This window comes from Hemibagrus wyckioides, linkage group LG02 (assembly GCF_019097595.1).
Source record: "Hemibagrus wyckioides isolate EC202008001 linkage group LG02, SWU_Hwy_1.0, whole genome shotgun sequence".
Lineage (NCBI taxonomy): Eukaryota > Metazoa > Chordata > Actinopteri > Siluriformes > Bagridae > Hemibagrus > Hemibagrus wyckioides.
Window position 1 is genome coordinate 19,505,222 of NC_080711.1, and position 26,612 is coordinate 19,531,833.

At 40.6% G+C, this 26,612-nt stretch overlaps 1 protein-coding gene across 1 annotated transcript in view; it reads right to left on the reverse strand.

Annotated features, from left to right (window-relative positions):
* fat4 (FAT atypical cadherin 4) overlaps window positions 1-26,612 on the reverse strand; it is a 95,134-nt gene that overhangs the window by 11,605 nt on the left and 56,917 nt on the right. Inside the window, exons 5-11 of the mRNA XM_058410250.1 lie at window positions 23,975-24,897; window positions 22,921-23,095; window positions 8,592-8,772; window positions 6,828-7,078; window positions 2,265-6,620; window positions 800-904; window positions 195-502 (exon numbers count right to left, since the gene is read on the reverse strand). Of these exons, the coding sequence (XP_058266233.1) occupies window positions 195-502; window positions 800-904; window positions 2,265-6,620; window positions 6,828-7,078; window positions 8,592-8,772; window positions 22,921-23,095; window positions 23,975-24,897 (6,299 nt within the window). The remainder of the gene's footprint in view (window positions 1-194; window positions 503-799; window positions 905-2,264; window positions 6,621-6,827; window positions 7,079-8,591; window positions 8,773-22,920; window positions 23,096-23,974; window positions 24,898-26,612) is intronic.

Below are 26,612 nucleotides of genomic sequence, written 5' to 3' on the forward strand. Positions count from 1 at the left end.
TCCAACATCTTGAAATAGCTGTCAAGAACTTTCTCCTGTAATCTTGAAGATGTGTTTCCGCTCATCTACAGAGTTTCAGTACTTAACCAATGGCCTACAGAGTGCTAGTTTAGATTTTTGACTAGACATTTTAAAATACTGTAACTTGGATGATTGTGACCATGGTTGGTTTTACAAATCAACACATGCCTTACCATTCCAGCTCTCCTGGCTATGACCGTGTGGAACTGACCATCTGAAACTCGAACCATAGTCATGAGCTTGTAGGTGCCACTGCCCAGGTTAAAGGAAAACCTCATCCGACCTTCACAGATCTCCAGGGCCAGAAACTCAGCTTTGTCACCAGTTTGGTTGTCATGATTGTACATAATCAGGGCATTTTCCTTCAGTGTGGCAAACTTAATGTAAATATAATTATTGTTGGGATCCAGACTTGGGAACTCCATGTAAGACAGCTCTTCAAATCCATAGCTGTTAAGCTCGCAGTGTTTTCCAAAAACGCCTGTGAAACAGGGAAAGATATATTATTATTTTTTCAACTGATATGATAACTTTGCATCCCTTTTCCTACATGATTTCAAGCTAAGTACTGTTATGTATACAGAATGAGAAACAAACGTTCCCCAAGATTAGACAATTTGGGGAATTAAAAAATGACATGGCACATTAATTCCGGATATTTCACTCCTAGTGGATCTTGATATTTTCCAGTATTGCTTGAATCATGGCCAAGTCTGATAAACACTGCTTGCGAACAAGACTGGAACACCTGGCTTTTGCAGCTGGAGTGATGACTTACCAAACGGACAGTGACAGTAATAGCCTTCCACACGGCTCTGGCAGGAGCCTCCATTGAAACAGGGGTTACACTCACAGTAATTGATGATGGAGTCACAGGTTTTCCCTGAGTTCATGAAACAACACAAATGAAAATGAATGAGGTGAGGATGACATAGGCATATGGTGAAGGGCTGTTCATGTATGGGGCTCCCAGAAACCAACAGGGGATTTTGTGCATTTGCACTCTCTCTAGTTCTGGTCTATTTCAACCTCCTCAGCCAAAACAATTCTGAAAGGCTCTCACCTTGTAAATGCACCCAAGTGTCTAAAAAAATAGGGGATGAAAGCATATACCTGTCATGACAGCGTTAACTCAACATATATACCCTATCTTCACTAGAACTGGGAGGCCTATAAAATGAACATTACACAATGGGAGTAACAAAATAAACAGATGGCGATCAATACAAGATGGTAGGGAACATGAATGTGCAGAACTAAGGTTTGCTTTTTCTCATTTGCTCTCCGTAGTTGCAGAAATGTTAGACAAAAAGCTTAAGGGATATAAATTCCTTCCCTGCAATTGGGTCTACAAAACAGGAAGTTGGGGGTTCAGCAGGAGGGCAGGCAAACTACTGTAAGTCAATAGGTGTAATACTTATACAGCCCCCATTTATCTGGGGCCTCAGACTTGAATGCTCACGATCATTTATTATGGTCATAATAAAATAGGACAATAATGACTCAAAGCTTGAGCATGCCAGAGACAAACCGTCTGCTGTAGCCCCATATGAAGAGGCCCTTCCAAAAGCTACATGCAGCAGCTGCCCAAACAGAGCTGATTCAATATAATGTTATCGTAAACAGTTAAGTGCATTCACTTCCTTTACACACTAGCTTAGTTACATTTATTAAGTCTTCAACTGGCGATTACATTTGGTAGGGGCTAATATATACCACTGTGTGTTGACACTACAGGAACCATTCTAATTAGATCACTTTCAGATTCTTGCTACAATGAACAGTTAACAGAAGAGCATCATCAAAGTGTTTTCCCTTTCAAGACTCCATTAAGCAGTTTGCCAAATGAACTCTTAACTTTCAGAGCTCTTCAAAGCATAAACATGGAAAGACTTTATTCCACAGAAAGCAGGTAGTGAAACTTGACTAAAGTGCACTTATGGTCAGCCTGTAGTTGTGTCCTTATTAGGGTCAAACTGTTTCATCCTATTTACTTTAACATAAACATGACAAGTTGATATTTATCATAGCTGATACCCCCCGCCCCAACCCATAACCCTAACAGCAACTGTTTTTTTGCCAGTCATCACTGAATCCTAGAGTTACAACACCTCTCCAATTTCTCAGAAGCAAATATTTTTCTTGGATCAATCACACTTATTGCTATATTTGTGTGCAAAAAGAATACGCAATGGCTTGACCAATAGCTGCTCATAAGATCTAGATGACATGTTGTACTATACCTGCAAATCCTGATTTGCACAGGCAGTTGAAGCCACCGGGGAAGTTTTGGCACAGTGCCCCATTCTTGCATGGATTAGACAGGCACTCATTGACATCCCTTTCACATGCCATCCCAGTGAAACCTTCTGGACAGGAACATGAAAAGCCACCTACAAGGTTATGGCAGGTTCCTCCATTGTGGCAAGGTGATGGAAGACATTCATTGATGTCAGTTTCACACAGACTACCAGCGTATCCTGGCCTGCAGTTACAGACATAGGGCTGTAAGGGGCGATTTGAGACAAGAATGACTGGGACACTCTCTACAGTCATCATGTCTGGTGCGACACCAAGGCGCCTCTTGCAGCTGCCACCATTCTGGCAGGGGTTGTTAGTACAGGGGTCGTGGTCCACAGAATCTATTTTAACCCCACTTTGCCTGTGCAGCGCTTCTTTTATACTCTGGAAAAAAGTAGTCACACCACTTGGGTTTACATACTGTCCATGACCACGTTTGATAGCTGCCATGAGGAAGGTCTGGTTGTTCAGCTCAAATGCCCCATACAGCTGAACTCCAGTACCAAGTCCTGCTAGCTGTGAGTTTGCAATGCGTAAGAAACTGAGGTAGTGATTATTAAGGAAATTGCTGATACTTTGGGAATTGAGTCGGATCAGTATGCTGTTGTCCACTGTAGCATTGCTGAACCCAATAAAGAAAACACGAACGTTGCTGTTGACAGCACCATGTACACCATCACTGCTGCGCACTGTGAGGTCAAATGTGCCATCCGTGGATCGGGAATTTGAACTGAGGTCACAGGTTCCTTTGGGAATACTAAAAAGGCTTGCAACAGGAGGGATCAAGGTGCAATGGAATGTGTCCTGTATATCTGGATCCTGAGCTTTCACAATACCTAGGGACCCTCCAGGGAACATGTTGCCAAAGTAATGAACATAGATCTCAACAGAGCGAGGCTGAGATGGGTTATCATTCTGGTCATTAACCTTTATATGGATGGTGCCTGTGGAAGACATTTGAGGTATGCCAGAATCTTTGATGACCACAGAAAGGTAGAAATCACTGATCTGTTCTCGGTCTATCTCCCGACTGGTGCTAAGCTCCCCTGATGAGGTTAAGGTGAAATAAGATGAAGCTGATGAAGTTGTCACTAGACTGTAGGAGAAAGGGCCTTGATTTGGTGCAAGATCTGAATCAGTGGCACTGAGGGTCATCACTGCTGTTCCTGCTCTCTGGTTTTCCATGACCTCTCCACTCATGGTCACTAATGTGGGCCCATTATCATTAATGTCCTCAAGAGTTACAATCAAACTGGCAGTACCAGTAGCTGCAGGTGAACCAGAGTCTATAGCCAGCAAGGTCAAGTTGTACACAGGTGTGGTCTCACGATCCAGCTCAGCTGCCACAGAAACCTGTCCAGTTTGTGGGTTGATTGTGAAAGCAGTTGATTCGTGGTTAGCAGCAATGGAGTAGGTGAATCTGCTCCAGCTTGGCACAGAATCGGAATCCTCAGCACTCACAAAGGTGACAAGACCTCCAGGTGAGAGTCCTTCACTCACTTGAATATCATATAACTCTTGGGTAAACACTGGAGGATCATTGGCATCAAGGATTGTGATATTCACAAACACCTCATCAATATCTGCCCCTCTAATACTCCCTGCATTTTTGGCAAGGACTTTCAAGGAGATTTTTTCTTCTTTTTCACGATCGAGAGGTCCTGTGACATAGATCTGGCCTGTGTTTTTGTTGATGCCAAAACCTTTTTTCCTGCTCCTACCAAAAATCAAGTAATAAACAACACCATCTTGTCCCAAATCCCGATCACTTGCAAATACCTCCCCAATAACAGTGCCTTTGGGTGCAGCCTCTGAAACCTCAAAGTAATATTGCTTAGATACAAAACGAGGAACATATTCATTGGCTCCTTTGAGTTGAATGTTGACATTTGCAAAGCTACAGCGTTCTTCGTCAGGAATGTTGAATGCTTTGACAGTTAGATGATATACTTGTTTGGCCTCATAGTCAAGAAAACCTTGTGTAGTTATAACACCTGTGTTGGGATCTATTATGAATAGGTCACTGTCTGAGGACTGGATGACATAAGCCAAAACAGCATTGGGGCCAGAGTCTTTATCTGTGGCATTCATTTTGACCACTGTGGTACCACTCGGCACATTTTCCTGTACAACAGGGAAGTACTCATCAGGGTCAAATACCGGTGGGTTGTCATTCACATCAGTAACAAGGATATTAACTGTAACATAGCTGGTCTTGGCTATCCACCCTCCATCTGTAGCTGAAATTCTAAGTTCATGTTTTTGTTTTTTTTCATAGTCCAGCAGTTTAGCCAAGGACAAGACCCCTGTTTTACTGTTGACTGAAAACAGGCCATCATCATTTCCTGAAGATATATCATATGAAATGAGTCCATTCATCTGTTTGTCCTTGTCTTTGTCCCTTGCAGAAAGAGTGCGGATTGCTGTGCCAACAGTAAGGCTTTCAGAGACTGTGGCAGTAACCTGGCTTTGAGAAAATTCTGGAGTATGGTGATTTTCTTCTGTAACAGCAATTTTAAGAGTAGATTTATTTGAAAGAGGTGGGGTCCCTTTATCTTTTACTGTTATTTCAAGCAGATAAACTTTATTAACATCAGAAGCAAGAGAAGAGGCAACAGTGACCCACCCAGTCTGCTTATCCAAACGGAATTTACTTGAGCTGTTGCCTCCTGATATTGCATACTCAATTTCAGAGTTGACACCATAGTCCTTCTTGTCATGTGCTGTGACTTTGATGAGTTTGGTGCCAACTTTGACACTCTTAGTGACAGGAGTGAAATAAGAGGATAACTCAAATATGGGAGGATTATCATTGCTGTCGATTACATTTACAATCACGGTGGTTTCACTCATTAGAGGTTTGACACCTCGGTCAGATGCTGTTACAATGAAGCTATGTCTATTTAAGTTAGCATTACTGTGGCCAGTTGAATTTTGATATTTTAGTTGTTGCTTGATAAATATCTCCCCAGTGCTTGAATTAATACGAAAGTATTCAGACTGAGACCTAATAAAATAGAATATTTTACCATTAAATCCCTCATCAAGGTCTGTAGCAGAGACTTGTGTGACTAGTGACCCAATCTCAGTAAGCTCAGGGTAGTCAAGGTAGTAGGATGGCCTGCTAAATCTAGGAGCATTGTCATTTATGTCAGTCACAAATATAGTGACATCTGTGCTGACAGTCCAGCCCGAATCATGAGCAGAGACTTTGGCAATGTAATGATCAGTGTCCTCTCTGTTCAGAGGCCTGCTTATAGTTATGTCTCCAGTGCTGGGGTTGATGCTAAAGGGAAGACTTGTATCACTAATAGTGTAGCGGCTAACAGCGTTGACACCTGCATCCTCATCAGTAGTTGTCACGCGGGTTACTGTGTACCCCACAGGTGCATTTTCTGGTACCGTAGCACTAAAGATCTTTGAAAATCTTGGAGCATTATCATTCACATCCAGAACATTAATGATGACTTTGACTGCAGTGCTTTTTGGTGATGTACCACGGTCTGTAGCTTTTACCCTCAAGGTATATTGAGCTACCTTTTCCCTGTCCAAAGGCCGAGTGGTGCGAATTTCACCCGTGGCCCGATTGATGCTAAAGCTATTTTCCTTATTTCCATCAGTGATGGCATATTCCAACTGCCCATTAGGGCCACTGTCTTCATCAAGAGCTGATACAACAAGTACTCTCTGAGGTGAGAGGTTCTCCAAAATCTCAGCATGAAATGGTTCTTTCTCAAAAATAGGGGTGTTATCATTAATGTCCAACACCGTGATTTCAATCTTCTCATATGCTGAGTAGGGGGGAAAGCTTTGGTCTCGTGCTTCAATCCACAGCACATACTTGTCAATGTTCTCATAATCTAGGGCCTTTTTGATGGACAATTCTCCTGAAAGCTGGTCTACATGAAACGCATTGTCCAAGTTGCCACTGGCGATGTAGTATGATAATGGTCCAGCTCTTGTAGATGATCCTGCAACTTTGGTAACGACAGTGTTGATGGCTTGGTTTTCTGGAAAAGTGAAGCTTTTGTCTTTGATATTGATGACTGGGAAGTCTCCGCCTGACACGAAACGGACAGTTACAGTTGTACTATCCATTTTGGGATTTCTTCCACCATCTTTGACACGAACCGTGAACGTGACCTCAGAAGTGGCAGTGAGTTTCTCACTGGCTGTGATGGCTCCTCGGATTGGATCAATTTTGAATTTCTCAGAGTTCCGGCCACTTAGAGAGTAGTGCAGCTGGGCATTGGATCCCGTATCTTCATCTGTTACAGTGACAGCAAACACCAATGAACCTGCATACCAAACAGAAGAGAATCAATCACATGAGATTAGAAATGTTTTCTTCATTAATTACTAGCATCCCCATACAGGATGATTTGTTATACAAAATCACAGTGTTTACAAGATAAAGATCTTCTCATGGTCTTTTTTCAATTTATTACACTTAGATTTCTTATTGTAATAATAATTCCATTTACCAACATTCTTATATCACCTACCTGAAGCGGTTGAGGCAGGAATGTGTGTGACGTAGGGGTGGTGATGAAATCGTGGCGGATTATCATTTATGTCGCTAATAACCACAGAAACTGTAGCTGAGCTGGAGAGGGGTATTGGATGTCCACTGTCCGATGCAACGACCAGCAGTTCATAACTGCCCTGAATTTCTCTGTCCAAAAGTGAGCTGGTTATTATTTGTCCTGTGGCAGGATTTATAGAAAACTGCCCATCTCCTCCACTCAGACTATAACTGTGGACAAAAACAGACACTGTTTACAGAAAACCTCGTAGATTTAAATTTTAATTTAATTATACATAGGTACGAACATCTATTAAGGTTTTATATTACATTCTAGAAGTTTAGTATAGCTCAACTAAACAATTTAAATATATCAATTCATATCAAAGAGGGGTAAAAGATTTGCCCCTTTTTACTATTGTACTGTTTTTTAGCCTGAAAATGACCAACAAAAACAGCAGACATGTGTGTCATTTTTATGACAGCTGGAGACAACTGAAAAATACATATTTTCCAGGCCTTGTATGTTTTTATTTGTGTGTATTACCACAGAATTTATGATGTAGTCCAAATGTTTGAGTGTTTCAGTCCATAACAGCACAACTGGGATATGCATGGCAACAAAATCCGACTTTTTTCACGTAGTGTGACTGCCATAAATCACTCAGTGATACCTGGAAATTTCGTCCAGCTGTAGGAATTTCATTATACAAAAGTTTGGGTGCTTTCAGTTTATTTAAAAAAAATCTTTTACATAAATCATAGGGTCTGATGCAATGATGCTTCTAACATTAACTTTCAATTTACTATTCAATTAACTTTTCAATTAAAATGATTTACTTTCAATTAACTGTCTTTAGGGTTTTAAAACGACCTCATATTATTTTATCATAAATATAATTATGTGAGTTAACTGAATAATGAAATAACTGAAATTTCCAAAACTATATTCTCTTATACTCATCACTGTAAAGATTTGTTATTGAAACAGCCCTAAAGTCTCTTTTCTTGCTCTGGGAACATCCTCATTTTAGATATATGTGTGAGGTTAGTGGAGCCTAATAACATCACTTTTCCAATTCATATTTACAAAAAAAGAGCCATTTTTCTAAAAATAAATACTAAATTTCATTCATGTTTCTATAAAATATATATTTTCAGTGGTGTCCCACTTTTAGTGACAATTTAAAATGGGTCATTTTAATGTGAACAGGACAGAATCGGTCTGAAACCCCCTGTTGCGTGCTGGTCTGTCTGTCACTGTCCATCTTCATCCTCATTAGCATGTTTTTTTTTGCAAAACTGGAGCACACTACTCACCCCCAGCAGGGAGTGGGACGGTTTAGAGTGATTTGGGTTCATGTATGAGAGTGTGTGAACATGAATAATTTTCTATGTGTGCTACAAGGGGGAAATTAAAGTAGGACTATGAGCTACATAATGGATGTAATTATGGTACAACAATGATACACAAAAAGTGCAACAATGTCCATGTTCTTTGTTCTTTGGGATACCTACACAAGTGTTTAGACAAGTTTGTATATCTTGTATGGGGTCAAAATCACATTTAAAATAAATTGTAACGTGAATTTGTATGTGCTTGGAACTCTCAAGCTGAAAGGGCTGTGCTTCAAATGGCTGCCTATTTCACAGAGATACAGTACGTGCACTACTAAAGCATTCAAATGAAACACAGGAAAATCCCATTTGCTTTTAAATATATACAAGGATAAGTGCACAGTACCTAATGACTCCATTTTGACCCACGTCTCCGTCTGAAGCATTGACCAGAATTACATCACTTCCTGTGGGAGCGTTCTCCGATATGGAGGTGTGGTAGGAGGAGGAGGAGAAAAGTGGCACCATGTCATTTACATCATCAACCAGAACCGTTACTGTAGCAGATCCGCTCAGAGAGGGAGAGCCTGAAAAAAAAGAGAGGTTTGTATTTAAGACGTTTGGTGTGAGGTGACATAGCGTGTGTGTATTCTTCCCTTTCTTCTGAGCTCTGTCCCAAACCACATACTACCATACATGGCACCTGTGGTAGCAGTGGTAAATTTTAGGGTCGTAGTATTTTGACATATTACTTATTTTGGTAGTGTGGCATCTGGGACTGAGCTACAGGTGGGCAAGAGAATTTATTAAATGGCATTTAAACACTCGGCTAGCTGACTTAAAGCACTTAGCATAAATAGCATGTACATATAGCAGTGTATTATTTTGACATGTTGTTTAGTTTGCCGGTGGGCAATATTACAAAGATCTGTTTCATATACTAAGCAAATCATTTCATACATTTCTCATGAATCGAAAAAAAGCCACAGCAAATATGAAGTTTAGTACATTTTTCCAGTCTATTAGGCCGTCTTTATTTTCGCCACAAACACCCGCCAAACGTGATCGTCATGGTGGAAATTCAGGACAGGACAAGTTCAGTGGCGTTATAGTGTTTTAATGAATCATGACCTCTCAGTTTTGGCAGTGGGATCTCCTGCTGGTTTCTTCTTTAGATGACACGGTCAGAACGCCTCGGGGGAAAAAAAGTCAAATAACCTGAAACATCTTTCTTATACGTGGCTTTTTAGTCAGAGGAGTAGCCGTAGTTCAGATTCAGAAAGAAGAATACGCTTAGTTGCCATTTTATTAGACATACCTACTAGGGATATAACAGAATATGAAGAGATTATTTTGAATGAAAATATAAAATGTTCTTATCTGATGCAAACACATTTCTTTTTTCTAAAGGGCATCTGGTTGAGACTAGAATTGTGCATCAGAACTCGGGTGTGGCGGGGCAGGGTTATACCATCATGTAGGTACGATATAAAAGCTTTTGAGACAAAGAAAGCCCAGCATGATGTATGTACACTGGTCATTCATTCATCCTTAGTAACTGTCTGTTCAGGGTCATGGTGGTTTAAATAAGGCTAACAGTTTATTTAGATTTTGAGAAATAGATTTTGTTAAAAATATATCATTTAGCAGAACAATTCTAAACTCCAAGGTTGTGGAACGGTCAAGCAAAAAAACACACCATGCTGACAGCGCTGGTATTTCTACCTCCCCAGTATTTAAAAATCTTTAATCTGGTTTAGGCCACACCCACTCTAGATTTACATCCAAACACATATACACATATACATATGTTTAGTCATTGCGTTACACACCTAACACCTCAAATAGGTCACTTCATAGATGGACACTTGTCTACAGACAATGTATCAGCCCTTTGGAAAAGCGAGCACCATAAATCCTGCACTGACCAGATATTACTGGAATGATGGACTACTTTCAGCACAGCAGGAAGAATGACCTGTTATGTGTGTGTGAGATACTGGTGTGACCGAATCAGACATCAGGTCGTCAGTGTCAGTTTCCGATCACAGCACTGCTGTTGATTAGATATTTCCAGCCTGACAGACTCACAGAGGTGGTTACAAATCTGCTGCGTTGTTGTTGTTGTTGTTGTGTGTGTGTGTTTGTGAGTGGCAAAAGCAATATCAATTTTTTTGCTGTCAGAGCATCATCCTACACAACATAATCTCCATAATAAGAGGATTCTGAAGAGAAAGGCGCTGCTTGGTCGCTCAGCTGAATGTAAATGTGACGAACGCAACAGGAGGCTGCAGAAAAGCGCCACACTAATCACACAGCATCTGCAGCTGTTTAACACAGTAAACTTCTCCACAGACTCAGAAGCAGACTCAGACGACGAACAAAGCACCCCCCCCCTCTTTCCAAACCACACCCCCTACCCTCCAGCATCACCGCACGGTAGGTCTGTAGGGGTAATACTAAATCGGTAACAGATGAAGAGAAAGAAATAAAGGAGAAGGAAAAGGAAAGCATAAAAACTATCAACAGTTTGAAGCAGTTGTTACTTCACCAGCCTCTCTTTTTTTCTTAATTTACAAGACGTGTTATTGAGAAATATAAATAAAAAACAATAAATAAATAAAATAAAATAAAAAAAACCTCTGTCTAGGATGTTACCAGACAATGAATACTCTGCATAAATGTTACAGAAATGTTACGAGCAACAATTATAGATTTTTTTCTCTTGTTATTTATTTATTTATTTATTTATTTATTTATTTATTTATTTATTTATTTATTTATCTATCAATACTGCAATAAATAAATAAATAAATAAACCCTGCAAGCTGCATCCTAAATAATAATAATAAAAAAAAAAACAGCAAAATCAGGCACTCTCTGGTCACAACAGTCATAAAAAACCATAAATCCTGGAAGAACTGAATAAAATCATTTTAATAATTTTTTAAGTTTTAAATTTAAATTATAATTTTTCCATTCTTTAAATTTTTTTAATTTTGTACATTTTTAAGTCAAAAATCGTTTAATAATACATTTTTCAATGAACATAGATTTGATTAGATTTTCAAATTGTATTTTAAATATGAATATTGAAAACAATACTAAAATTCATGTCCAAAACAATGATAAGCAGGATAGATTGTAAACAAACAGATTTGGTTATTAGTATGACTAAAGAAAGCTGTTAGCTATGAATAGGTGGAAAACAAAAACAAAAGGCAAAAAAAAGTGATAGAAATCAAGACAGACTCAAAGAAAAGGAACGAGTGAGAGTGTAGAGATTTGAGACGAAGCCGAGGCCCCGGGTCGGAGAAGGATTACTGAGGATTAGTGTAATTAATAATGAGTTCATAAACCTAAAGCGTGAAGCTAAATCAGCTCTGCTCCTCATTTGGATGACAAAGGGATTCACACATTGCCAGATTAGCATGAGCGTGTTGGGAAACGTGGGTCTACATCCAGGAAACGTGATTACACACGCAGAGGGAACGTCTCAGATCTCACTGAGTGTGTGCATGAATTAAACAATGAACACACACACACACACAATATAAACAAAAGTAAACACTTCAAATTCGAACACAATTAGCACTAACTGTAAAGCTAACCAAGAGAGTGAGTCACCACTTTTTTCATTTTCATGTTTATTTTTCTTAGTTTTCTTGAAACTGGACACAGACCTACTTAAGCATGAAGGTGATGAAATGGTAGAAAAAGTTAAATAGTCAAATATGGATGTGCTGACTTTTACTTAAACACACACACACACCGTGATTCATGGTTTCAGGTAGATTAGATGGTCATGTGACTGATTCTGATTCAGTTTTGCTTACGTGTGTGTATTAAAGCTCTCTGTCAGGTTCTGACACGTGACACACACAGTGATGATGATTCCCTTCTCTTTGAACTTTTTCTTCTTGTCTATCTATCTGTCTATCTACACTATATTGCCAAAAGTATTCGCTCACCTGCCTTGACTCGCATATGAACTTAAGTGACATCCCATTCCTAATCCATAGGGTTAAATATGACGTCGGTCCACCCTTTGCAGCTATAACAGCTTCAACTCTTCTGGGAAGGCTGTCCACAAGGTTTAGGAGTGTGTTTATGGGAATTTTTGACCATTCTTCCAGAAGCGCATTTGTGAGGTCACACACTGATGTTGGACGAGAAGGCCTGGCTCTCAGTCTCCGCTCTAATTCATCCCAAAGGTGTTCTATCGGGTTGAGGTCAGGACTCTGTGCAGGCCAGTCAAGTTCATCCACACCAGACTCTGTCATCCATGTCTTTATGGACCTTGCTTTGGTCACTGGTGCACAGTCATGTTGGAAGAGGAAGGGGCCAGCTCCAAACTGTTCCCACAAAGTTGGGAGCATGGAATTGTCCAAAATGTCTCGGTATGCTGAAGCATTCAGAGTTCCTTTCACTGGAACTAAGGGGCCAAGCCCAGCTCCTGAAAAACAACCCCACACCATAATCCCCCCTCCACCAAACTTTACACTTGGCACAATGCAGTCAGACAAGTACCGTTCTCCTGGCAACCGCCAAACCCAGACTCGTCCATCAGATTGCCAGATGGAGAAGCGCGATTCGTCACTCCAGAGAACGTGTCTCCACTGCTCTAGAGTCCAGTGGCGGCGTGCTTTACACCACTGCATCCGAAGCTTTGCATTGCACTTGGTGATGTATGGCTTGGATGCAGCTGCTCGGCCATGGAAACCCATTCCATGAAGCTCTCTGCGCACTGTTCTTGAGCTAATCTGAAGGCCACATGAAGTTTGGAGGTCTGTAGCGATTGACTCTGCAGAAAGTTGGCGACCTCTTCGCACTATGCGCCTCAGCATCCGCTGACCCCGCTCCGTCAGTTTACGTGGCCTACCACTTCGTGGCTGAGTTGCTGTCATTCCCAAACACTTCCACGTTCTTATAATACAGCTGACAGTTGACTGTGGAATATTTAGGAGCGAGGAAATTTCACGACTGGATTTGTTGCACAGGTGGCATCCTATCACAGTTCCACGCTGGAATTCACTGAGCTCCTGAGAGCGACCCATTCTTTCACAAATGTTTGTAAAAACAGTCTGCATGCCTAGGTGCTTGATTTTATACACCTGTGGCCATGGAAGTGATTGGAACACCTGATTCTGATTATTTGGATGGGTGAGCGAATACTTTTGGCAATATAGTGTATCTATCTATCTATCTATCTATCTATCTATCTATCTATCTATCTATCTATCTATCTGTCTGTCTGTCTGTCTGTCTGTCTGTCTGTCTGTCTGCTGCACTCTCAATTTTCTGTTTTCTTTCTCGTTCGTTGTTCCACATTAAGTTCAAAAAGATGTTTTTCAGCTCCATCTCTCTCACCATATGTGCCCATTTGATTCTCTTTGTTCCCTCTTGCTGTACTCATTGTTTTGTTGTTTTTTTTCGTGTGCGTGTGTGTGTGTGTGTGTGTGTGTGTGTGTAACTGTGACCACAGTAGCAGCCCCGGCTGTGTTTTTACTCCATTGTTTCACACACACAGTGACTCGAGGAAGCTGCTTTTGTTTTATTCCTGGATTCTGTTGGCTCACTTCCAGTAGTAAGTGATGTCATTTCCTGTTTATGAGCAGACTTTGGTGTTTGGGGGTAGTGGGCTTGAATAACCTGTACACTGAGTGACTGGTCTCATTCGCAAGCTAAGATGATCCAGGAATAAAAATTTGGGGTCTCACATACACACACACACACACACATTACATTTACAGTCACATCTATACAAATGTATATACACAATATGTCTGGCCATTGATCTTGTATCACCAAGCTTAGGAAACCCAGACTGTGTGTGTGTGTGTGTGTGTGTAAAAAGAGAGTCGCATATGTTTACTTCAGCACTGATGGGTGTAAACTATAACAGCAGAAGGGTTTAATAGCAAATGTTTGGCCAACAAATCAGTTCAACACGTCAAGCAGCGTGTGTGTCTGTGTCTGTGTGTTATTTATCATCCACACAAATAGATGCCAAACACTGATAATTACACAACTAAATTCAATATGGTCAAAATTTATACTGTACTCCGAAGATGTTAAGTTCTGCCACACTTTATCCTGAAAAGGAATCTTGGCAGACGTTGCCATGGGTACATGTTAAAGGGTGATCATACATCCTCCGTTTTGCTACATGACATTTGTTTATTCACACTTAGTCGTTAGTTTATTGACCTTGCTGATGATGGATTGCAAACAAGCCGAGGCTATTTCTCTGAACACAATTCTACAAGAATAATTATCTGAATCATATACAGTGAGGGAGGAATAAGCATTCAGAGCTTTTGTTTTGTTGGTATTTGATATACTTCCTGTATAGCATGTCTTTGCAAGGAGTAGTAGTCATACTGCAGGTGAAGGAGCTTCCTAAATATCTGAAGAACAAGAAGAAGAACCATAGATAAGATTGGTTCACAATCCATTCAAAGTAGATTAGTGGTACTCCAGTTTCCTCCCTCAGTCCAAAGATTGGCATGTTTAACTTGTCAGTAGTGCATGAGTGTGTGATTGTGTCCTGTGATAGGTTGGCACCCTGTCCAGGGTGTTCCTTGCCTTGTGCCTTGAATCCCCTGGGACTCAAGGTTCCTAACTTCAGGTTCCTAAGGACCCTGAGTAGGATAAGCGGTAAAGAAAATGGATGGAGGGATGGATGGATGGATGGATGGATAATGTATAACTATTAATATAAGCCTGTGATTTGCCTTGTAGCAGGAACTTCCGTCATAGCTGCTGTAATAGAACATTAATCTTCTGGCCAATCAGAATTCAAGTAACCAACAACTCTGTGGAATCAACTGCCATATCCTTAAGTTAAGTAACCTTTGTTTGTCACATATACCTTACTGCACAGTGAAATTCATTCTTCACATATCTCATTCTTGGTGGGTTGCAGTCAGAGCACAGGGTCAACTATGATGCAGTGCCCCCGGAGCAGGGTGGGGGTTTGGGAGTCTTGCTCAGGGGCCCAAGAGGGTGCTGGGGCTTGAACCCCACTGAACAACCCAGAGCCTTTACCACTTGAGCTACCACCCCCCCACAGAGTGTGAAAGTGTTTAGTTCACTTTGACTAAGCAACTCCAAGTGGGACTCAAACCAGAGATTTCTGTGCTTCAAGGTACTGTATGTACTATACCACTGCACCACTTGGAATTGTCATTGAGACCGCCCCATTCTAATCGCAGCCATGACATAATGCTGTTTGCTGCATGAGAAATCTGGAAGAACTTACCAGCCAAACCTGAGGAATGACACTTTAAACTATTTAGTATAATTGAATTTAATCGATTCATTACAGGTTAGCCTTCAGCCATTAACCTATGGAGAGGGGTCATGTGAGTGTGTGAGATTAGTCCTCACATGGAATCCAATTACACACCGGGTTTATGACAGATGACACAGAGTCAGAACTCTCCATCTGTTCGGTACATGCTAACTCAGGTAAACATTATGGCAACACACACACTCACACACGTTCCGGTGTGTAATCCTCTTGTACATATGTTCAGTTACAAAACGTCTAGCACAAACATATGGCTTAATCGGTTTAATCCTCTTCCACATGTTCCCATTTTAACAGTCATCCCCTAAGTCTGTGGGCGGCTAAAGTTCGACTTCATCGACCAACTGATGGTCTGACTTGATGCTATCTACCTAATGTGCCTGGACCCAACTTGGTAGAGGGCTTGATATGCTACTTAGGACCAGCATTAGTACTAATGCTTAAGTTTAAATGGTAACATTAGCAAAGTAGTTAGCAAATTAGTAAGGTAGCTTGCTAGTTAGCAAATTAATGATTGATGTGTTTAGGGTAGCTTGCTAGTTGCTAGACTGTTAGACAACCTACATGCTAATTGGTATGTCAAGTTACAATACAAACATGGAAGAGATGACTAGTGATAATGAAATGTAATTATTTTTTCTGGGGAGGGGAGGGGTGTTGTGTGGGGTTACACTATATTTCTATTTCTGTTTATTTCTTTATTTAGCTTTGTGGGCTGCATGTTGCACAGTGGGTATCGTTAATGTCCCACAGCTCCAGCTTCAAATTTGAGTGTGTGTGTGTTTCCATCCATTCACTTGTGTGTAACACTGCCTTGGATCCTCTGTGTATCAGGGCAACGGCTTGCCACACGGGCAAAAATGCCATTAACACCCATGGCTTATTTACGCTTCATCTAAAGAACACACACACACACACACATACACACAGGCCATAATTAAGTGGACGGTGAGACAGAGTAGGGAATAATGATGTTGCCAGTACAAAACATCTCAAATAAATAAATTCATTCATCTTCATTCAGGCTTGAGGTGGAAGTGAGGCGTCCGTCCAGGATGGACACCATTCACACACATCCACCTTCCAGCATGAATGTTCTGGAAGGGGGTTGGGGGTTAAGTAACTAAAGACTTCAGAAGACCACCACCTTCTCCGCCTGGGACACAGTGTCACTTTGTGTTTTGTTTAATTACATTAACTAAAAGCACTTCTTGTTAATCTTAGTGCAGTTGAAATATTTGACTCTCTTTGAAGAGAAAGTTAGAATGCAAGTACATGTGTGTCCAGAGGGGGCGCTCTGTTTCCTGACACTCATTACAGTCAGCTGTATTCAGTCTGCAGTCAGCTTTACAGAGCACACAGGAACTAAATGAAGGAGCCATTAACATCTTTTATCTGCTAAATGCTTCTTAACACTGAAAAGACACTCTGCAAACACTATGCTGCTATATAGGGGCTCTTTGTATGTGTGTGTGTGTGTGTGTGTGTGTGTATTTCTGTGTGTGTGTGTGTTTTATAGGCACACATTGGCGAGGCGCTGTCTCTTTAATAATCGCGAACAAACACAGTTCTTTAAACCTTTCTTTTCATTCCTACATCACGAAATCCGTTCCCATACCTTCTCTCCTCTTTACTCGTTGTTCGCTCCATCCCTTTCTCTTGCTCCATTTTTTTTTCAGCACTAAATTCTTGCCTTTAATGACTATCCATTTAACTTTCTCACAAAAGTACACTATCATGAACCAGGCATGTGAAAAAAAAAGCATCCAAGCATCAAGAAATAATCACATTGTACACAGTTAAGTAAACCCCCCCACCACCACCCAAACCCGCAAAAACTGCTGCTAGACAAAACGTCTGGTGGCAGATGATTGCTTATTTTCTTTTGTTCTGAAGCTATGAGACTGATTTACTAACATGTAAATCATCAAACACTCGCTGTGGAGTTGTTTAACATTTCAAACAAACTTGCTTGTACATTTTATGATGCTGTGTGACACACCGCTGTCTATAAAAGACGAACAACAGGACATAGCACAGCTGAAACCGACTCCATCGGCCATCTTGAATCGCTGTATAACTCTCTGCCTCAGAGATTAGATGGTATTGAAAGTCCTTCAGGATTATAGACCGTTTCCGGACATGGTATGGTATGTACTGTATACAATGATCAGGCATCATCAGCATTCTGAGCACTGACAGGTGAAGTGAATAACACTGATTAGCTCCTCATCATGGCACCTGTTAGTGGGTGGGATATATTAGGCAGGAAGTAAACATTGTGTCCTCAAATGTGGTAGAAGCAGGAAAAATGAGCAAGCGTAAGGACAGTTTTTTTAATGAAGGGCCAAATTATGATGGCTAGAAGACTGGATCAGAGCATCTCCAAAAATGCAGCTCTTGTGGGGTGTTCGCAGTCTGCAGTGGTCAGTATCTATTCAAAGTGGTCCAAGGAAGGAAGGAACAGTGGTGAACCGGTGACAGGGTCATGGATAGTCAAGGCTCATTGATGAACGTAGGAAGTGAAGGCTGGCCCATGAAGTTAATGTTGGTTTGGATAGAAAGGTGTCAGAATACACAATGCATGACCTGTCAAAACAGGGCTGTTTTGACAGCAAAAGGAGGACCAACACAATGGTGACCACGCAAGTGGTCATAATGTTATGTCTGATCGGTGTACGATACACACATACTGTATATTATACAGACTAGTCGACTAATACACAGAAGACTCAGCAAACTAAAGGTGCTTTCTGAGAATTAAAATATTTCCGACTGAGATGAAGTTGAACTGAAGTCATTATTGCAGGCAGTAATCAAGTTTCCATCCCCTTTTTGCACTGTTCTGCTACCAAATTTGCTCTCTCCCACCTGTTTCTATCCCATTGGATTTTACAGATGAAATGATGTGTGTGATGTCATCCTTAAAAAATAGTTTTGATATGAGGAAGAAACCATGAGAGGAACCAGGCTCAGAAGGGAACCTCATCCTCATTTATGGCATTTGGCAGACACCCTTATCAAGAATGATAATTAGTAGTCCACCACCTTAATCATTGAGCTACCGCATCCCCATTTGGGTGACACCAGACAGTTATTAATGTAAATGTTGCTAATGTCATTTCTTCAACTGTGTTTATAGTCACGAAGAATTGTGCAACCAAGAGCTCCAGAGGAACTAATAGGTCAGTGTAGTTTCTGAGTTCATTATTGACATAGCAATAATTCCTTCCTGCTGAGGAAGCTGGCTGAGGAAATGGCAGTTCAAAGACGGCGTGGTAGTCTCCAAGTGGTTCTATCCACAGCAGTGCCCTGGGTCACGGGCTGGCCATAGCAGCAGTGAGCACCACCAAGCAACAAGACTTCAACCAGGGGTAGAGTGCCTGGATGGATTAGGCAGTTCCAGAAAGAAGGAGTGGTCACACTGGGAGCTCGGGTGCTTCCCACGTTTGAGATGTCATGCCTATAGTAGGTTGCCCACACCACCAGACCCGAAAGCGGATTGCCATCGCCCTGCTATAGCTATATCAGTAAATATTTCATTGTGCTAAACTTTCTAGAAGCTGCTGTGGATATCAGGTCCTCCCATCCATGCAATGATTAACCATACTTCCATCTTACCTTGTGTCCAGAAGCAGTGTTATTAGCGGAGCTACATCTGCTGCCAGGTTGTTTCCAGTGTTGCTTGAAGAAAAGCTGCTGTGGAATCTGATTTATTGCTCAAGCATGGCTGGTATTTGACACGTGGTTTGACAGCTTTTTTTTGCAAGTGCAATCAGTTTGCTGTAACTAAAGACGACTAATCGACTAGTACAACTAGTACAGAGTGTACCTAACATTTTAACACAGCTATAGTTTGATATCACTTGATCAATTCAGTGCACAAATATGGCATATAAGACTCTTCTAATATCTCTTGAAGTAAGTGTATGATGATTTAGCCGTGGCAACCAGACGGCTATGAACTTCTCTCAACACGCAAGTTTGGCAAGTTTATGCGTGTCCTCTTTTCCGATGTCCCCGGTGTAGCCTTAAGTTATTCCATTTGGACGAGAAGTGCATCTCCTTTCCACACTCCTCACACTCCCTCTCTCGTTTTCCATTCAAAGCTGTATTTCTTTCCTCTTTTCGATCTTTATTTTGCTTCGTCTGTTCCTTTCCGTGAACTTGTTCAATGACTGAGAAACGGCATCCTCCTGCCACGAGTGCAGAACCCATCACCTAATGACGAAGTTCAGCCAAGACGCCTCACTATGGCTCTCTTCTCCTCTCTCACACACGTTCCTTCACGCTCCTTCTCTTTGCTCCCTTTCTTTCACCTTTCTTCACATTTACTTTGTCTCTCTTTTGGCTTCTATCTTTGTTCAGAGCTTTCTTTTTTGTCCTTCTTGTCTGTCACTAATTGCTTTCGCTGCTAACTTTCTATTTCTGTCTCACTCCGTCTCTTATAATACACATACTCTTAAATCTGACCTCCTCCTTTATTTTTCTTTTGTGCATCTCTCCCTCTATCACCTGTCTCTTTGTCTCCTTATATCTGTCTTCTGTCTCTCTGTTCTGTATATTTCTTTCTTTCCTCTCTTCCTTCTCTCTCTCTCTCTCTCTCTCTCTCCATGAGCTGTCAAGAGCTGGCACGCTCCTTCACTTTCCACTCCTATAAGTGCAGCTTCAGTCCCATGCAGCAGTGCTCTGACAGATAGACGGATGGAGTGAACGACAGTCACACTGAGTGAGACTCAGCCATTCATCATCATCTGTTTCTATAATAACGACGAATCCAGCCTCTAAAACTCCAAATCCGGACTAATTCTTTTTCAGAGCAAAGACTCAGCCGTACTGACGGACGAGCGTAGCTGCTCTCCTCATCCAAAAAAGGAACGACCAACTCCTTTCTTCAAAACACCGCAAATATCTCAGTTAAATATCCTGCACCGTTCCAGCCGGGAAGCCATTAGAGGTTTCCGATATTCTCCTCCCTATTAGGACACAATAGCTGCTTTTGACTATTTTTGTACGTAATGTTTTTTTTTCACATTCTGCCAGTCAGCGAAATCATTTCGAACAAATACACGCATCGTCAGTCATGATTTAACTGCAATAAATATTTATTCTCCTGACTGGCGATTGTGGGTTTATGAGAACAAAACAGCTACTGTCCGCCAAAGAAAATAAGACGAGGCTAACTGGATTGCAGTCTGCCGATTGGACGGGCAAGAAGTCATTCAATGCAAATGGAGCAAAACAGTGCAACTTCAAGAGCATTGAAGAAGCATTATTTTTTCCCCACCCATATCCAAAATTGATTTTCAATTGTCTTTTCAGTGGAAAATAAGTACTTCTTGCCCATCATAGTGCAAGACGCTTATACATTATGTTTGTTTCACAGTAGTAGATGCTGACTTTGCAGTCTTATTCAATCTCTCCAGGAGTTTTTTGTGGTTGTTGTGGCCAAAAAAGGGTTTGATTTTGCTTGATTTATTTCTTCAATCTCAAATTGGCAGAACTGCAAGCACAGGATTGTTCTTTTAAACTTTTACCAGCTCCCACCATGTTCAGTGCATGAATGGAAGAGGGCCTTGGCTGAATGCGTGTTGTGATGACATCACACGACATGTCCCGGCCCAAATCTGCAGAAGATCTGTGGTCATTTTGAGAAACTCCTCCAAATATCAGAGTTTGCTTGACTTTGTGTTTATTTCTGCAACTCAATATTTTTCACCTGTTTTATTCCTCTTATCACACCACTTTCCCAAAAGCTGACTATATCACATCATGCTTACTTTAATCCTTTTTACAGTTTAAATATCCTTAGTTATCACTAGTTATCATTTAATTTATAATTCTCCTTTTTCTTGCGGTTATTAACAAAAACATTGCAATTTGTCATATTAGAAAAAACTACATTAAAACCTTAACTCTGACTTTTACAAAGTGACCCTGTTGACTCCTTCAAAAAAATGGACATCAACAAATTTAAAAAATCTATTTTTCTTTTTCCATTTCGTTTATCTCAATTTATCTACTTAATAGATCAAGGAAGGAAAATTTTCCCACTCAATTGCCCACCTGCTTTGCAGCCCAATTAATATTCTTTCTAGGATTCTAGCTAATTGACTTTCTGATGTTTCTTAGATTACATACTTGTCTTCTCACAACTACTCTTACACCTGGTGCATAGGCCTTGAACCCTTGTGCTTTTAAAGATTCTAAAATCATTTTCTATTTCTGTTGTTTCAGTCTTTGGAGGTTTAGACCATTACTTTTGTAGATGTTGTATTCTTTTCTCCAGTGCTGACCAAAATATCCAAGCAAAGTTCCAGGTGAATTCTTGTAAGGTTAAATTGCAGTGAGCAAGAGATTCAACTCTGAATCGACCCGAATGGAGGAAGTAAATTAAACATGACATGTATTTTTGTTGTGGGATGTTTTTTTTGAGCTGTGAGGAGCAAACAGAGCCAAAAGACAGATTTAGCACTGCAGAATTGCCATGTGTTCTGGGTATTTGAATCTACATAGGAAAAAAAAGAGAAAATGAATAGTGGATGCGTGCACACACTCATTAAATCAGTGTCGGCTGTGTACTCGGTTCTGGGCTGGAGTGATTTTTTGAGACTTTCACAAGCACTTGTTCAACATTTTTGCATCACCATATTTCAGACGAATGAATGAATGCATATATGAATACATTTTTAGCCCTGCACACCACACCAACAGCATTTTTTCCCCAATTTTAGTTTGCTTCATTGGTTGTTTGAAACCAAGTAGCAAATAAACCAAGGGTATCAATTTACACTATGATCCTGAGTGTGAAACATAAAAGCTCCTGCTTCTAGTTTAGCTAATCTGTCACTAAAGCCTATCAAATTTGCTTATAAACTTTGAAATCATCTAATTTCTACATGTTTGCCTCATATTAAAGTTACTTTAAAAGCTATGTTATGTTGATTTTGAAAATCCAGGACAAATTTTCTTCATATTTTCATGTTTAGGAGATTTTCCTTTAAAAAACAGCTATTTTCCTCAGCTGTACATACAGCGTTGTATTTCTCACTGCAGTTAAAAAAAAAAACCCCAAAACATACCCATCATTAACGTAGATCATATGACCTGGCTGGAATGTGGGCGGAGCCACCCACAGGCCACAGTGGTTTGGCTGCTGGAGAGCTGCACTTAACTAGAATAGACTGTGATCTAAACACGCACTCATCTACAGACCTCCAAGCAATAACAACCTAAACCTCACACTCGCCCTCTCATCACACACACATACCTTCATGCATGCATAAAAACAAACATACATACCTTCTTCAGCTATAAGAATGGCAACTCCTGTCTAGTCCAGTACAATAAATTAGCTTGCACTATACTGTAACACAAGCACAAAGCAATTCTACACACTGAGGTAAGCAGGACGTCTCACCTGAGTCAATGGCAATGACAATGAGTTCGTAACGGTCCTGGATCTCCCGATCGAGCGTTCTTTCCAGTCTGAGTTGCCCGCTAGATGTCAGGCTGAATGAGCCGTCATCGTTCCCTCCACTCACCGTGTAACTCGTCTGCCCATTCAGACCGTAATCATCATCACGAGCAACAACCTGCCAAAGAGACCAGGTGCAGCTATAAGAATAATTTGTCTCTATTTTATACAATGTATTCTTGAATCAATATCAGCAATAATATTGTTTTAAGAATATTTCTTAGGGATTGGCTGGGTTCTGCAGAAATTCTTTGCAGTTTTAGTGGGATTCTGATTTGCATAGGTTCTGTCCAGACACTGTGTGACTTTGGCTGGCTTATGTTTTCAATGGATTTTGTGTGCTTTGGACGGGTTCCTGGCAGGGATCCTCTGTATGGGTTGTGCGAGTTGGAAAGGTTCTCCTCTTTGGCTGGGTTCTTTTTTGTTGGTTATATAATTTGGATGGGTTCCTGCATGGGTTCCTCTGTATGGGTTGGATGATTCAGATGGATTCCTAGCAGGGTTCCTCTGTATGGGTTGTACAATTCCTGGCTATGGGTTATGCGATGTGTTTATGTGTTATTGTGATTGGTTTCTGGCTGAGTATGGGTTCTCTATGGGTTGGTTGTTTTGGTTAGGTTATGCATGATGTGAATGGGTTCCTCTGTATTGTGTGTTTTTTTTTTCAGCTTATATGTGATTTGGATAGGCTCCTGGAAAGGTTCCTCTGTATGGGTTGTGTGATTTGGATAGGTTCCTGGAAAGGTTCCTTAGTATGGGTTGTGTGATTTGGATAGGTTCCTGGAAAGGTTCCTCTGTATGAGTTGTGTCATTTGGATGGATTCCTGCTAAGGTTCTAATACCATGCTTTGTGATTGGGGTTATGTGCCTGGGGTTCTGTGAGATTTGGAAAGGTCCTAACTTAGTTCCCTATTTGTTAGCTTTAGTTTATTTAAATGGGATTCAGCCTCATGCACAGACTGTTTGGTTCTATGTGATTGAGATTTTCCACACTTGCCTGTAAGATGTTCTTGGGAAGGTTTCCTAGGTTCTCTTGGACGGTGACTGTGTACGGTGAGAGCTCGAATACAGGTGCACAGTCGTTAATGTCTAGCAGCACAATGTTTACCGTAGCACGGTCAACTCGAGGGCTACTCCCGCGATCTGAAGCCTGAACCACCAGTGAATATGAAGACCGAGTTTCACGATCCAGCACCTTGGCCACAGAGATCGCACCTGTCACTGAATCAATACGGAAATCAGTGTGTCCACTGCCTGCAGCAATGGAGAACCGGATTTGTCCATTGGTCCCTTCATCAGCATCACTAGCAAACACCTGAAGAATGTCGGTACCAGTTAGGGTGTTTTCCTCAATCTCAATATCATAGATGTTCTGTGAGAAGCTTGGTGTATTATCATTTACATCCAACACCACCATGGTAACCTCCATCATGGATGACAGAGATGGACTGCCTTTGTCTTTGGCGATGACAGTCAGGGTGTAATTGGCCATCTCTTCGCGGTCTAGTTCTCCGATCAATTTTACATTACCATCAATATTTCCAATGCTAAATTTGCTTCCGTACGTGCCACCAAGTGAATATTCCACATAGCTATTGGGCCCGCTATCTGGATCCATTGCATGTGCTGTAAAAACCACTGTATCCACTACTGTATTCTCCTGGATGTAGGCCATCTTTTGCGAAACGAACATGGGTGGGCAGTCATTGACATCCAGTAGAATGACTGACACCTGAGCAGTACTGGTAAAGCGGGTGGCAGGAGGCGGAGCCAGGTCATTAACAGTGATAACAAGGTTGTAGAAGGACTGAGTCTCCCGATCTAGAAGTTTCCGTGTTTGAAGGACACCAGAGTTAGTTATGGTGAATTGGGCCTGAGGGTCTCCTGATGCAATGCTGTAGGCTAGTTGGGCATTCATACCTGAAAAGCATAACAGAAACTTATATTAACTACAAGAACAATTAAGATTATATACACAAGCAATTTCAGGACTCTGAGCTTATTCAGATTGTCAAAATGGAAAATCTGAAAAATTTGATGGACATCCGAGATGTGTATCATTGGAGGGGTTTACAATATTACTGGCACCAAAATACAGGAAATAGTCTGGTTAATGCTGCGAATATACATACAGGAAAATACCTTATTATTTATTTATTTATTTTTTAAACAGATATTCACCTATTATTGCATTTTGATTGGTGTGATTTGGATTGTTTTGATCAGGTTGTGAGGGTTGGTCATGGTCTATGGGATTAAGGAAAGTGTTTTTAAATTCTGTGAGATTTGCCTGTTTTTTTTTTTGTTTTTTTTATTTAAATGGACTCACTGTTCTGCTAGATTTAATTACATTCATTGTCATTTAGCTGGGTTCTCTCATAGCTGTCTGACATATAGTCAGGTTGTTTCTAGGTTTTGTTGGTTCCACTTAGGTTTTCTACAGTAGTGTGACATTTGAATTGGGTTCTTTCCGTATTCTGCATGGTTTGGATAAGGGTTTCCGGGGAATCTATGATTTTGGTGATAAGCTTCTGATAAATTTTTTTTTTTAAATTTGAAAGAGCCCCTCTATGGGTCCTCTATGATTTAGATGAAATCTCAATAGGGGATTACAAATAAAAATATATAACCCAAGCAGGCAGGTGAGTAGTTTCAGTAGTCAGCCTAAAAGTAGTTTTCTGATCTCAAACTCTTTTCAAAAAAACAATATAAATTAGATCAAGAAATATGGAGCTGGAAAGCTTATACTCTTCCTTTATAGCCCAACATTTGGCTCGTTGGCAGCCCTGAGATTTAAAACTCTCTAGCACAGTCTCTTGCACAGGACCTTAACCACTGAGCCACCATTGCTCATGTCTCGATGACTTTTTTATGATTTTAAACAATGCCTTCGCAAAAGATTAGAGAATTAATAAGATTATATGGGTTTTAACCATGAGTCTGTATTCATCATATATTTTTGGAACTGTATTATTTCTTCAAATTGGATTAACTGCTTATATTAAAAAAAAAAACGTAGAGTCTAAAATTACCCAAAAATGTCGACACTGCATCCCGTGCATAACAAAAACACCCTTAAACACTGATATTCTTATTTGATTGATGCTTTTCCACATATTGTTACTGCAACATCTGGTACTGATACATACACATCCTCTCTGTGAATTATCTGAGTTTTTAGCTCAAGAATGCGGGCATATCATAAATAACAGTCCTAGCTTGAGAATTAAGTGTATTTCAAAGAGGTAGGCTAGATTTACTTGACAATGGGAGAATTTATAACTCCCAAGACAGCTGACACAGCTCAAGCTGCTGTAGTAACTATTAAAAGGTTATCATAGAGACATGTTTCATATAATAAGTGTGTTTAAATGTGGACGCATTGTAAATTTAAAAAAAAGAATTGCACTAAATATGTCAGTAACGTATGTTCTACACTCCGATTTTAGAATGCTCAACATGAAGTCAAATTGAGCAGCTCTTATGCATCAGCGCCTTCCCGAAATTCCCTCTTGTTTCTACAGTCGACAAAGTCAATATCCAGTCATCACCAAAAAAAGAAAAATGGAATTGCACATAATATATACTTGAAGCCTTTCGTGCGTTATGGTGTCCAAAGTTCCTCATTTGCTTGT